Source organism: Hibiscus syriacus, unplaced genomic scaffold (assembly GCF_006381635.1).
Source record: "Hibiscus syriacus cultivar Baekdansim isolate YM2019G1 unplaced genomic scaffold, ASM638163v2 tig00113721_pilon, whole genome shotgun sequence".
NCBI classification, from domain to species: Eukaryota; Viridiplantae; Streptophyta; class Magnoliopsida; order Malvales; family Malvaceae; genus Hibiscus; species Hibiscus syriacus.
The window spans coordinates 175,988-191,298 of NW_024063468.1; the positions used below are offsets into that span (position 1 = coordinate 175,988).

A 15,311-nucleotide genomic window follows, 5' to 3' on the forward strand; every position below is an offset into this window, starting at 1 on the left:
TTCAACTAAGAAACTTTCTGTTTAATAATGGCGTTTTTTCTTAGCTTTATTCATCTACCTACATCCCCCCCCCATATGGTGAATCCTACACAGGTCCACCAAAAGCATTTATTCTCTATTAAACTGTAAATCGCTAGAAATTTGACAAAAAGATAAAACTAGACGGATGTATTATATCATATGTCGTGAAAATGTAGTGCAGATAATGAAATGGATCAAGTCTTTTTCGGATGCAAAATATGAAATGAGTGGTGACCACAGGGAAAGTTGAGAATGGAATTTTCCCGAGAAAATCAGACGGATAGCTTGGAACAGCTGGTGTTGGAGCCTCTTTTCCGCAATTTGGAAATGATTCAGCAGCCAAAAGAGTACTGGAACTGGCAGCAAATCTGCCTTTATTTTATTGTGTTTTCATAGGCCGATGGCTGTTCGTCGCTGTACGAGTATGGTGTTACTAAACTTTTGAAACTAATATGGAGATGCTTGTGCATTAGAAACGCGATTAAAACCGTAGTTTTTTTGTGATACTCGGAAGGAAAATTATTAATTGTTCGAGGTGTTGTGTTGGTAATAAAAAATAAGTGTCCAAATCACACTATTGTTTTTTCTGTGTAGGTGTTTTAATTTTTTTTTTGTAATCTTGATGTTTGTTCTTTCCAATCTTACATGTCTCGGTCATAACGGACGTTAAATTTCATCGTTAAGTAACACGTGTCATGTTTAAATAATTTTGAAATTTTTATTTTTTTTAAAAAAAATCTAAATTTTTAAAATTTTATAAAAGCGACACGTTCATTTAACGACAAATTTAACGGCGGTAGCAGTCCAAACATTTAAAAATATAACGTTAAAAACATGAGGTAACTAAATTATAATTAAGAAATTTTTATACAACCATTAACACAAAAATCACTCACCTAGACCAAAGAAGGAAAAGGTTTAAAAACCTAACCAACGTTCGAACAAAATAAAGATACAAAAAAAAATATAACTGCATCGACAAATGAACCATAGAAGGAATGAAGCTTATTGAAAGACCACCGACAAATCGCAAATCAAAGTCAAGCGACATTAGAAAACTATCCACGAACGCAAAACACGTATATAAATCAACCCGAAGATTCAAAGCAGAAAAGATCGGTATGATAACAAATAAATGTCATCTTGATTAGTTATGGTGATGCCAAATCCAATCCTGAGAAAAAAGATAAACGGAAACAACGGTCAAACGACCGAAAACTACAAAAATATAGAGAAAAACGTGTCATAAAATTACAGACAAACATGTCACAAAGACATAATTATTCTTATTAAAAAATAAAAAAATTAAAAGAAAATACAACCGACAATTGACAACCATCATTAAAACTGGTATCACCGTCAATTAAATAAAATCAAAGAAAATAAATCGATCTAATTTATAGAAATTGACACATATTATAAAGAGAAACAATAGAGAGAGAGAGTGGGGGGGATGATGGAGAAAACCACTACGGTTTAACCTTTATCTGTTTTCTAATTTCTGAATTTACTATTTCCAATATAAATATACGAAAATTATGTTCTTAATAGGTGAAATAGGGTTTTATTATTACCTAAAAGTATGTTTAAATTTTTTAAATTACTAAAGTCCAATTAATAATATGATTTTGCCTAAACGATTTTTGTGATAAAATAGGATTTTATTATTGCCTTAAAAGTCAGTTTGAATTTTTTATATAGAAAACCGTTAATTTTATTAAAAATATAAATATTAAGAATTACAATGGAGATTTGCAAGTTTAATCGTAAACGTAAATTAAATTATAATTAAAAGATTTTATTATAATCATTGACACAAAAACTAGCTACCTAGACCAAAGAAGTAAAAGGTCAATATCGTGTTCATGTTCGTTTTTTTATTTTTGAGGGTATTTGTGTTCATTTATTTATTGTTCATGAACATGCTGGTTTAATGTTTACAAACGTGTTCGTTTATATTTTCATGAACATGTTTATTTAGCGTTTGTTTAATGTTTGCGAACGTGTTCGTTTATATGTTCACGTACGTGTTTATAATCATGTTCGTTTAGCATTCGTTTAATGTTTGTGAACGTGTTTGTTTATATGTTCACGAACGTGTCTATGTTCGTTTAGTATTGTTTTAGTGTTTGTTTATTATTTGTTTATATATTCGATTTTAATTTCATTTGCGAGCTAAAGAAAAATGATAAAACTATGCCACTAGGGCTTAAACTCCTTAAAATTCATAATTTAAAATACAACTTTTATCATGTGTTCTATTTAACCTTATCTTCACCAATATTTAAAATGTAAAAAATAGAATGAAAAAGTGAATCAGGTAAACGAGTTTGTTCATGAGCATAAATGAATGAGTGAGCTTGACATAAATGAACTGAACACACCTCAGTTCGTGTTCGTTCATTTATTAAGTGAACATATTTTTAAAATTTTTAAATTAACACCTGCTCATCTTCCACGGATAAAATTTTTAAATTAACACATGCCCGCGTAAGTATGTTCTCAAATCCACCTCTAAATCTACTATCCGATTAGATATCCACCATCTATCTTGTATATGCTCATACCAGTCTAACATATTACATAAACAAAAAAAACATAAAACAAATACATCAATTAAGAAGCATAATATAGTAAACCAACGATTAACTGAGTTAAGGATTAACATAAAATTTGAAATAAATCAAGGGTTGAATACATAAAACACCATAATAAAATATATAATTAAAGTCTAAAAATATAAATGACAAACACATATTTTTTTAGTTTGTGGGTTAAATTACAAGTCATGTCTAGGGCTGTAAATGAGTCGAGCTCAAGGATTGAGGAGCTTGACTCGACTCGAAAGCTCGTAAGTCTAAAATTTCAAGCTCGACTCGAACTCAAAACCATGAACTAAAGCTCGAAAAAACTCGAAATAAAAAAAATATCAAACTTAACTCGATTGAAACTTCAAACTCGAACCTGAACCTTAAAAACATATAGAACCATCCTTAGTCATGTCCTATAAAATGTTTATACTCTAACATATAATTAAAGTCTTCAATTCTTAAAAATTTTATACCTAACATTTGGTTAAATTACAAGTCATGTCCTATAAAATTTTAATATTTACAGAATAGTCTCTAAAATTATGTATAAATTCATAATATCAAAAATTTATACAATGGGTAGTTAGTGGGAAGGCGAATGTGGAGAGGATGTAGCGTGCGGATGCGATACATATAAGGTCTTAAACCCATCATCTACCCATTACCCACGGCTGGTATGACTTTTTACATCCACTCACGTCCACGATGCAATGTAAAATCTACGAAATTGTACCCGTTTATCAACTTTAAGAATGATTAACTCTCTTTTTCTCTGACCTATTTTGTCTCTTAATATTTTGTGTCGCCCTCCTCTTTTCCTTTCATTTTTGTTTAGTCGATGGTGGCACTAATCTTAATATTGGTTGCTGACCGCAGATGATTATTATGTTTCTTGTTCTTTTTCATGCTAAATCCTTTTATTTTTCTTTAATCAATTTTAAATAAGGATTTATGTCTTTGTTACACACTTTTTCTCTACTATTGTGGCATGTTTTCGCATACCTCTAAGTCGTGTTGATGCTTGCACAAACATCTTCACAATATTTATTTTCTAATTGGTTTGTAGGTAGTTACGTATTGTTAAATTATATCTTTGGTAAGATATTGTTTACCGATATAATCAAAATTATGTAACAAAGTAATTTTTTAAACTATTTAGTTCGCTCACTACTCCTTTATGATTTAGTAGAGCGTCTCGACAGAGATGAAAATTTTATGAAAATTAGTTAATTCTTTTGATGTTGAACGTCATTCTCATTTGAATATTTCGTTTTATTCATATCTTTGAATTTAATATTTTATTTTATTAATGGGTTTTCTTGATGAATATTGTCTCTAATTTTCTTGTGTTACAATTTTGATTTCTTTTATTATTTTGAATAGCCCAACATTAGAATGGGTCAGATTTGGAGAGTGAATTCCCTGAACAACGCCGTTAGGACTCTTAGATATCTCCAACAATCATCCTTCTCAAACGCCGTTTTACGCCAGCATTCTTCTTCTTCCACTCCGCGTCTCTCTTCACCGCCGTTCGCCACCACCGTCCGCTTTCTTCGCACCGGTCGTGATCCTGGCATCAGGTAGTTTAAAATTTCTGTAATAATATAAATAACCTCAGTGACCGAAAATGCCTTGTAATATACGATTTTGACCAACTTTTTTTGGATTTGCCAAAATGACCAAGTAAATCGCAATGCGATCGATAATTCGCAACGCGATCTCGGGTATCGCAAATCAGTTTCCATATTCGCAACGCGATAGTCGAAGTTCGCATTGCGATTCATTCCAAATTCGTTGCGATAGTCGAAGTTCGCATTGCGATTCATTCCAAATTCGTTGCGATAGTCGAAGTTCGCGTTGCGATTCATTCCAAATCGTTGCGACAGGCAAAGTTCGCGTTGCGATTCATTCCAATTCGTTGAGACAGGCGAAGTTCGCATTGCGATTCATTCCAATTCGTTGCGACAGGCGAAGTTCGCGTTTCGCCTGTCGCGATTCATTCCAAATTCGTTGCGATAGGCGAATTTCGCGTTGCGATTCATTCCAAATTCGTTGCGATAGTCCAAATATTGCATTTGTTTCTTAAGAAGTTTCTCTAAAAAGATAGAATTCGCGCGGACGTGTCGAAAACACGTATGACCACGACCACGACCCGAGACGGGACGGCGGCGGCGGCGGCGCGCGAGAGTCCCCCTTGTTCTCTATCACTCAACAAGGAAGTGGGAAAGCCAAGCCTTAAATACCATTCTCAATAGTGTTTCCAATACTATGTGGGATTGAGCATTACCAACACTTGTTTCCAATACCATTACCTTCGTTGTCTGTAAGAGTTTAATTTTGAAACTAAAAAAATATTTATTCGAATAAATAACTTACCCTTTGAGGACTTTGATGGAAGAAAAATATTAACCAAACAAATGCAAAGGAGACAATTATGGAAGTTTTCAACTGAGGATGCTACGAAAACTAGCTGATAATGACACAAAAGAAACATATCGAGTTGTTTGGTCATTATCTACTCTTTGCAAGTAAGTCATTTGAACACTATAAGAACCCGAATCAGAGTTAGTTTTAGCAATTACTTCATTTATGATCAAAGTCCTCAAAGGGTAAGTTATTTATTCGAATAAATATTTTTTTAGTTTCAAAATTAAACTCTTACAGACAATGAAGGTAATGGTATTGGAAACAAGTGTTGGTAATGCTCAATCTCACATAGTATTGGAAATACTATTGGGAATGGTATTTAAGGCTTGGCTTTCCCACTTCCTTATTGAGTGATAGAGAACAAGGGGGACTCTCGTGCGCCGCTGCCGCCGCCGTCCCGTCTCGGGTCGGGTCGTGGTCGTGGTAATATATGTCTTCGAATTTGGAATGAATCGCAACGCGAACTTCGCATGTCGCAACGAATTTGGACTGAATCGCAACGCGAACTTCGCCTGTCGCAACGAATTGGAATGAATCACAATGCGAACTTCGCCTGTCGCGACGAATTGGGAATGAATCGCAACGCGAACTTCGACTATCGCGTTGCGAATCTGGAAACTAATTTGCGATTTCGGAGATCGCGTTACGAATTATCGATCGCATTGCGAATTATCGATCGCATTGCGATTTACTTGGTCATTTTGACAAATCCAAAAAAAATTGGTCAAAATCGTATATTACAAGGCATTTTCGTTTCTATATTCTATTCTAGAACCCAACAGATCAACTTTTATTCAATTCTTTTAGGTACGAGGTTGCACCTCCATTAAACTGGGGCATCCGCATCGTACCGGAGAGAAAAGCCTACGTGATAGAAAGGTTCGGGGAATACTTGAAAACGCTTCCGTCCGGAATACATTTCCTTATCCCATTCGTGGATCGGATTGCCTACGTTCATTCCCTCAAGGAAGAGGCTATTCCTATCCCGGACCAATCAGCTATTACCAAAGACAATGTCAGCATTCTCATTGATGGCGTTCTCTATGTCAAGGTCTTTCTTCCATTCCATCCCCCTTTCTTTGCCTTCTTGCTCAATCTTTAAAACCTGTTGGTTTATAATTTGCTTTGGAACCTTTGCAGATTGTGGATCCCAAGCTGGCTTCTTATGGCGTTGAGAACCCAATCTATGCCATCATTCAGCTCGCTCAAACTACCATGCGTAGCGAGCTTGTTAAAATTACCCTCGACACCTTCGAAGAGAGAGATACTCTCAACGAAAAGATTGTGGTTCGTTTTCTTTCTTTGAATTTTCTTTCTTCTTGAAATTTAATTTACTCAATCAGATGAATCAACCGAGCACAAGGTTAGTGATCATCAACTTGTAAGCAGTCATAATGTTTAAAAATTGAGGGGCTTTATATGAATAGTAAATGAAGTTGATGTGGGTGATTAATTTTGATTATTTATCATATGGGCAGCACTAAATGATCAAACAATGATTTTATTGTTGTTCTTGTCCCTTTTCATTATTCTGTTCGTGTCTTCAAAATTTCCTTCTTTACAAACACATTTATCAGGTGAAGCTGAGGCCATCCTTGCTAGAGCCCAAGCTACAGCTAAAGGAATTGCCTTGGTGTCGCAGTCCTTGAAGGAGAACGGAGGAGTTGAGGTAAGATTCTTCCATCATTGTCATTGTGTGTGTTAGTGTGCATATTAGGTGCCAACTTTTCTATCATTCCTGAAACTATTAGAGGATTCATATAAGATTTCCCTGTCTGATTTATGGCATCTTGTACTCCTGTCATCCTGTGATGGGATTGGAAAACGCGATGGGGCAATGTGATACCTATAAACGTTAAATACTCTATGCCCAAGAGTCGCAAAACTTTCATTCCTGGTGTGTGTGCTTGTGTAAAAAAATTTTTTTTTTGAAAGGATGTGTAAAAACTTTCATTTCCTGTGATGGGATTGGAAAACGTGTAGGTGATAGGTACTTGAAGTATGTTCATTCCTAAGTAAAGAGGGGACTAAAATTTATGGTTTATTTTACAGGCGGCAAGTTTGAGGATTGCAGAGTAGTATGTTCAAGCATTCAGTAATATTGCCAAGGAGGTAAAAGAGAGATAGCATACATCTGTTGCCCGTATATGTTATCAATGTTTAGTCCTTCTTTCTGCTTGAACTTGTCCTTTCTTCTTATTTGTTATGGCACACCGATGTTGCTTCTTGTTCTACTGCAAATCCTGCAAGCATGATTGCTCAAGCTCTCACCAAGTACAAAAGCCTGGTCAAAAATACTTCTACAGATGTTTCTCACACAAACGTTTCCCATGAGCTACCCAAAAGCATAAAGGATGCTCCTTCCGGAGAGTCTGAAGGTGAAACCTTGGAACCTTCTAGATCAAGGGAAGCGAGGAACACGAGTCATGGTCAACCGGGATTTTCACTCCAGAGCCCCAAGAAAAAGGAAATTGATTTTACTAAAATTCTATTGCTTGAAACCAGATAGTGTTTCTGGGTATGGAGACTACTTTGATACTAGTTAAAAGATTCTTAACAGTTTAAGTATCATCTGCAGTTAAATTCAAGCATTTTTCATTTGATATGATTTCTTCTTCATATAAGATTCCCATGCATGTAAATACAAATCAAACAGACATTGATATGTGTAAGGATCAAGTTATTGGTACAAATCCAAATACCTCTTTGATATTCGAAATGAGCATCGACATATTATGGTAACCAATATGATCATGAAATAGAAAAGAGATGAAAGCGAGTAAAATGATGGCCACGAGATGAAAGATTTAAAGCTTACTTAAATCAACCCATGCATTTGTCTGTACCAGTTACCAGTACCACTAAAAAGTTGAGGATTTAAAAAAGAGGCCTCGTTCTGGTTTGAGGAAGAACAAGCATTCACATGAGGTCTAAAAAAACAGCGAATCCCAGAAGAATGAGCCAAACTATATGCACCAAAAGCAGCGCTTGACCTGGGAAAGACACCTCTCCACCACTTCCACCACTGTTACCTGCCTCACAAAACCCTATCTTCGCAACTTTAACACCCGCGCAATAAGCATCGGCACACCCACACCAGTAGGTAACTCCGTTGTCTCCGCAAACAGGGTCCGCCATGAAGCAGTTAACGGGGCAGGAATTAGGCCGCGTCGAACGGGCGCACGGGTTGGCTTCGGAGGGCAGCCGTATGGCCGAGAATGGATGTTGCGGCCGAAAACTGGAGGAAGAAGACAAGGGAACAAGCACCAGCAGCAACAACTGCAGCAACAATGCATGATCACGGAACGTGATCAAAAACAACACCGCCATGTTTGATGATTGGTGGGTTCTTCTCTCAGCCAAGGGAACCGGTAACAATATATAATAATATAAACGACCAAGGCCGAGCTTCCCTTTTGGTAGCTGCAAAAAAGGGAAGCTCCCTCGGTGTTTTCGCTGTTTCCCAATTCAGAGAGCAAAATCTTGAAGAAACCAACGCAGGTTTCATGTACATAAAATGGAAAACAAGGAAAAGGAATGAGAATCTTGGTCGTCAAAACCTAAAAGGAGAAAACTTTATAAAACAATAATGAACCTTCTGTTTTTAACGTAATAAGTACTATAAATACTAAGACCGAGTGAAAACCGAGGCCGTGGAAGCTGTTCAGTTTATGTTATAATCCGCGTTTTGGGCTAAGAATTAGGAGAATGATATCTTTAGTTTCCATAAACCTTTTGCTTCTGTCCTTAGCTGTCCGTAGCGGTTTACAGGTTTTCCATTGTGTATTAGTTAATATTTAAAATGGGTAAATTACGTGTTTAGTACTTAAACTATCAGTTTAGTCTGTTTTAGTACCTAAATTTTTAATTTTTTCAAAATCATACCTAAAGTTTAGTTTTTATTTCATTTTAGTACCCGTGTTCAAAATTCAACGTTAAGTTTTGAAATTTTTTGAAAGTTTCGGTACTAAAACAGACCAAAATTGATAGTTTAGGTACTAAACGCATTAAGTTTTTAACAATGGGTACTAAAATGAAACAAAAACTAAATATTAGGTATGGTTTTGAAAAAATGAAAGTTTAAATACTAAAACATATCAAAACTGATAATTTACATACTAGATGCATAATTTATCCTAGTTTTTAAAATTCACTAACTAATGCATATCATCCCCTTAATACTTTGTTAACTACTACTTTATATATAGCTTTCATTAAGTTGTAGATTATATAAAGGTTTGAGACAGTGAGTTATTATAATAATCCCTATTGATATTTAAACAATGAATATTTAGGGTTTTCTTCGACTATATTAATATAGGATTAATTCATGACAAACATTTATATTATTCCTATTAATAAAGAGAAAAATCTTTGAGACTATTTTAAATATTATTATTTAATAAAGATGACAATAATAAATGTAAAATCCAAACTAATCAAAGTGGATCGAGACATTGAATGTTTAGTGATTCATTTCCAAATATGTTATTAATTTGTATTAAATAATAATTTCTGATAGACACTTGACTCAATTTCAATGGGTATTAACCTGACCTAATCTTGCAAGGTCAAAATTCTTTAAAAGAGTCTAGGTAATAATTTTTAAAGGATAGGGTCATATTAGATTCAGGTTTAAGATGAAAATATTCAATCCGACCCATAAATAATATTATAGTATATGTGGATAATTACTATGATAACTCTCCTTATTTTTAAGACAAGAAACCCTAGTGTTCTCTCCCTCTCCTTCTGTCTTTTTCTTTATATAATTTACGTCATTTTTTATAGATCAAGTCAACTTTTTTTATAATTTACTATGATAAGTCTTAGTGTTGGATTTGACATTGCCACAACTGATCAAGATGACACTTATTTGTTATCATGTTGATCTTCCATGCTTTGAACCCTTAGATTGAATTTGACATGAGTTTTGCATTCGTAGATAGTTTTCTTACATCGCTTGATTATGATTTGTGATTTATCGGTGGTCTTTCAATAACTTTATCCCCTTTTGTAGTTCGTTTACCTTTATTATTATACTTGTAAATCTTCATTGTAATTATGGGTATTTTTTATTCTTAACAAAATTAGCGGTTTTTTTATAAAATAAAAAAACTTCCCCATTTTTTAAAATTAGATCTCTATTCTATCAAATAAAAAAATTTATGTGTGTCAAGTGTAAATTTTTACCCAAAAATCAGGTATTTTGATTTAGATGAAACTTCATTAAATCTGAATCGAGTCGATGATAAATAAAATAATATTATACTCAAATCGAATTGAGAAAAAAGTTCGAGAAGAAGGGCTTCGATCATACTACAGGGACCTGAGGTGATGGTTGCTATAAGTGTCCATGGACATAACTGCCACAACCAACTCCAACAATATCCATTTCTAACCCTCACCCTGCCATGAAAACCGCCGGGGAAAACTACGGTGATGACTCTATACGCTGATCAACAAGGTCTCATATTATAGGCATTTACCCTAAAGCCCAAGAAAGTCTCCTAATTATCAGAACCCCATATACCTATGATATTATCGTTTGTATTGCTTCAATTTCTTAAAACCTCAGCAGCGTTGTACAATCCGACCACCGCCTCGAGATTCTTGCTCAATCATCCCCGGGACCGACAATGGGTGGCTGTGCGAGCATGTTAGGAAAATAAACCCAGTACAAGTAATTTCCCTATAACCAGATTAGTGAGAATGCGAAATAAAAGCGGAAAAATAATACCCGAAAATTGATAACAGAGTTCAGCCAATTGTGCTTACGTCTCCGAGCTGCTGCAGATCTTTTACTAAGAGAGAAAATTTACAGGTGTTTACAAAACACTCACTACTCACAAGAAAGCTCTCTTGTATAGGAAGAAAGAAATGTTTTGGGATGATTTTGAAGCTAAATGAGCTAGGGTATTTATAGTTGAAACTTAGGGACTAATCTTGTAATTATCCTAAAATACAATGGCTCAATTTGGTGATTAACCCTTGCCCAAATTCAACAAAATTAGGCAACCTAATTATTGTTGAATTGTGTAGCCGCCCATGCATTGAATTTCCACGCCATGTGCTTTTGAATTTCAACAATCTCCCACTTGAAGACTGATTTTAATCTGTCTTCACACCTCGATCAATGCAGCAGCTTTTCTAGTCTTGTTACTCTAGCATGCCAACTGAAGTTGAACACAACTTCAGTTTGTCTGTGGTCACCGTCTTTGTCAACATGTGTGCCGGATTTTGAGCTCCGCTAATCTTTTCAAGTTTCAAAATCCCATCTTCCAGAAGAGACCGGATAAAATGATATCGCAATTGTATATGCTTCGTCCTGGAATGAAAAGACGGATTCTTCGCTAGATGGATAGCACTTTGACTGTCGCAATACAAGACATTGTTTTCTTGTTTCTTGCCTAACTCTTCCAAGAAGCTTTGGAGCCAAACCATCTCCTTGCTGGCTTCCGTAACAGCGACATATTCTGCTTCAGTTGTGGAGAGAGCAACTATCTTCTGTAGTTGAGAAACCCAACTCACTGCGGTTCCTCCTAGAGTATAGACATACCCTGTAGTGCTTCTTCTGATGTCGACATTTCTGGCTAAGTCAGCATCTACATAGCCTGTTAGTATCGTATCTCCACCTTTGAAACAAAGTGCTTTGTTTGTAGTACCCCGCAGATATCTGAGGATCCATTTGACTGCTTCCCAGTGTACTTTTCCCGGATTATTCATGTACCTGCTAATAGCTCCCACTGCTTGAGCAATATCTGGTCTGGTACAAACCATGGCATACATTAGACTTCCAATTGCTGAGGCATGTGGCACCTTCACCATGTGTGCACGTTCTTCCTCCGTCTTTGGTGACTGTTCTTTGGAGAGTCTAAAATGAACACCTAAAGGTGTACTTACTGGTTTAGCATCTTGCATGTTGAACCTGGAGAGTACTTTGTTAATGTATTCAGCCTGTGATAACATCAAAGTCCCCGACTTTATGTCTCTCTTGATCCTCATCCCAAGAATCTGCTTTGCAGCGCCCATATCCTTCATAGCAAACTGCTTCGACAATTTTTGCTTCAAGTTTATAATCTCTTGCATATCTGAGCCTGCAACGAGCATGTCATCAACATACAATAATAAAATAATGAAGTTGTTGTCGAACCTCTTGATGTAGCAACAATGATCTGCTTGGCATCTTGTAAAACCACTGCTACTCATGAAACTATCAAACTTCTTGTACCACTGTCTAGGAGCTTGTTTTAAACCATACAAGCTCTTTTTCAACCTACATACCAGGTTTTTCTTGTTTGCCTCTATGAAACCTTCTGGCTGCCTCATATAGATTTCTTCCTCCAAATCACCATGAAGGAAAGCTGTCTTTACATCTAACTGCTCAAGATGTAAATTCTCTGCAGCTACAATTTTCAACACCAGTCTGATTGTAGACAGTTTTACGACTGGAGAGAAAATTTCATTGTAGTCAATACCTTCTTTTTGCTGAAAGCCTTTGACAACCAATCTTGCTTTGTAGCGTTTTCTCCCATCGTGCTCTTCTTTGATCCTGTAAATCCACTTGTTATGGAGCGCTTTCTTGCCTGGTGGTAATTCAGCTAATTCCCACGTCTGATTTAACATAAGTGAGTCCATCTCATCTTTCATAGAAGACTCCCACTTGACTGAATCATCCACATGCATCGCTTCATCATAGCACTCGAGTTCACCATTGTCAGTCAGCAACAAGTAGTGCAAATAAGGCGAATACCGTTGGGTTGGTTTAGGAATTCTGGAGGAGCGTCTCAGTTCTGGTGTGCCTGGTTCTTCCTCTTGAACTGTTTCAGGACTGATCTGAACATCATTTCCAGAAATCTCCTCGAACTCAGCAAATTCCTTTGTTTCAGCTTCGATATTACTTGATTCTGCGGTTGACCTGTCTTTGTACATCACATTTTCATTGAAAATGACGTCTCTGCTTCTGATGATCTTTCGATTTTCGTAGTCCCAAAACCGGTAACCGAACTCATCACCACCGTAACCAACAAAGACACATTTGTTGGACTTGGCATCAAGTTTACTTCTTTCAGCAGAGTTTATGTGTACATAAGAAATACAACCAAACACTCTTAAGTGTGAAAGGTTTATTTCTTTCTTGCTCCAAGCTTCCTCTGGTATTCCGCCATCCAAAGGAACTGAGGGCCCACGGTTGATCAGGTAAGCTGCAGTGTTGATAGCTTCAGCCCATAGAAATTTGGGCAATCCGGCATGTATCCTCATGCTTCTGGCACGTTCATTTAGAGTTCTATTCATGCGCTCTGCTACACCATTCTGTTGTGGTGTTATGGGAACTGTTGTCTCCATCTTGATCCCATTGTTTGCGCAGAAATCTCTGAATCTACTGTCTCTGTACTCTCCTCCATTGTCAGACCTCAACCGCTTGACTTTCAAACCAGTCTCATTTTCCACCATGGCCTTCCATTTTCTGAAGGTATCAGAGACTTCTGATTTCTTCTTCAGAAAATAAACCCACACCTTCCTTGTTGAATCATCGATGAAGGTGACATAATATAGTGAGCCTGCAAGAGATGGAACTGGGGATGGTCCCCATACATCAGTATGAATCAATTCTAACCTTTCTGCCTTGGGAGTCTTGCCAATCTTTGTAAAGCTGACTTTCTTTTGTTTTCCAAAGATGCAATCCTCGCATAGTCCGACATCTACATTCTTTAGATCCGGCAGCTTCCCTTTTGACAAAAGTATCTTCATCCCTTTCTCGCTCATATGGCCAAGCCTTTGGTGCCATAGGTTTGATTTTCCATCAGCATCTGCTACTGCAATGATATTCTCTAAATTTGAGGTTACATAGAGAGTACCAGTCTTCTTACCACGAGCAATGACGAGTGCTCCTTTGGTAATCTTCCATTCACAGCCTGAAAAAGTTGTACTATATCCTTCTCCATCAAGCTGTCCAACAGAAATCAGATTTCTTTTCAGGCCAGGAATATGTCTCACTCCTGTCAGCTTCCAGGTGGTCTGGTTTGGCAGCTTTAGTCGGATATCTCCTTTTCCGACGATCTTCAAGGTTTCATCATCAGCAAGATGAACCTTCCCAAAATCACCACTGACATAGTTCTCCATGATTTCTTGGCATGGGGTGGAGTGGAAAGATGCCCCTGAATCCAAGATCCATGATTCAATCGGACTGTTGACGCTTAGAATCATGGCATCACATGTCTCCTCTGTCACGTTGGCAGATTCCTGTGCGCCGGTATTTTTCTTCGGTGCTCGGCAATCTCTTTTGAAGTGACCTTTCTTGCCGCAATTATAACAGGTAAAATCTTTATTTCCTGTTCTTGATTTTCCCCTTCTGGATTTCGATCTGCTACGATTTGAATTCCTTTCTGAAGTTCTCCCTCTGGACTCCGTGTGCAAGGCTGAGGAGGTTGATGCTTGACCCAATTCTCTCCGTCGAATTTCTTCGCTCAGTACCAGATCCCGAACATCGTCGTATTTTAATTTGCTGTTTCCCGACGAACTGCTGACTGCTGTAACGGTAGCATTCCAACTGTCTGGTAGAGATGATAAGAGAATTAAAGCTCGAACTTCATCATCGAATTCAATTTCCACTGAACTCAACTGGGTTGTGATTGTGTTGAGTTCATTTAGGTGTTGTGCCACCGATGCCCCTTCCGCCATCCGCAAATTGAATAATCGTCTCATCAAATGAACTTTGTTTGAGGCCGATGGCTTCTCATACATACTGGAGAGAGCAGCCATAAGACCCGCCGTGGTCTTTTCCTTTGCTATGTTGAAAGCAACATTGCGGGATAACGTCAGTCGGATAACTCCGAGGGCTTGTCTGTCAAGAAGAGCCCAGTCTTCATTCTTCATGCCCTCTGGTTGTTTTCCTGATAGGGGTTGATATAGATTTTTCTGGTACAGAAAATCTTTAATTTGCATCTTCCAAAATCCAAAGTCCGCACCATCGAACTTTTCAATTTTCACCTTCCCTTCGTCTGCAGCCATCGCTCCCACTCGAATCTGGCTTCTTTGGATCGTTTTTGACAATTTCTGTGAACCGCCGTGTATTAGAACACCTCCGTCGACAAACTCGTATCGCCGACCGAATTTCACTATTCACGAAATTCACTATTCACGTGAATAGTAACCTCGCAGAAAAATTGACAAAATTTACAACCAAAAGCTCATGATACCAGTTGTTAGGAAAATAAACCCAGTACAAGTAATTTCCCTATAACCAGATTAGTGAGAATGCGAAATAAAAGC

At 36.9% G+C, this 15,311-nt stretch overlaps 1 protein-coding gene and 1 pseudogene across 1 annotated transcript; one reads left to right on the top strand and one right to left on the bottom strand.

Moving 5' to 3' along the window:
• The first annotated feature begins 4,007 nt into the window (after positions 1-4,007).
• Positions 4,008-7,548, top strand: LOC120186926 (annotated as a pseudogene).
• Positions 7,549-7,958: 410 nt separating this feature from the next.
• LOC120186927 lies at positions 7,959-8,369 on the bottom strand. Its single transcript, XM_039190749.1, has one exon. It carries the CDS (start codon positions 8,367-8,369, stop codon positions 7,959-7,961), a length of 411 nt encoding a protein of 136 aa, XP_039046680.1.
• Between the last annotated feature and the right edge of the window lie 6,942 nt (positions 8,370-15,311).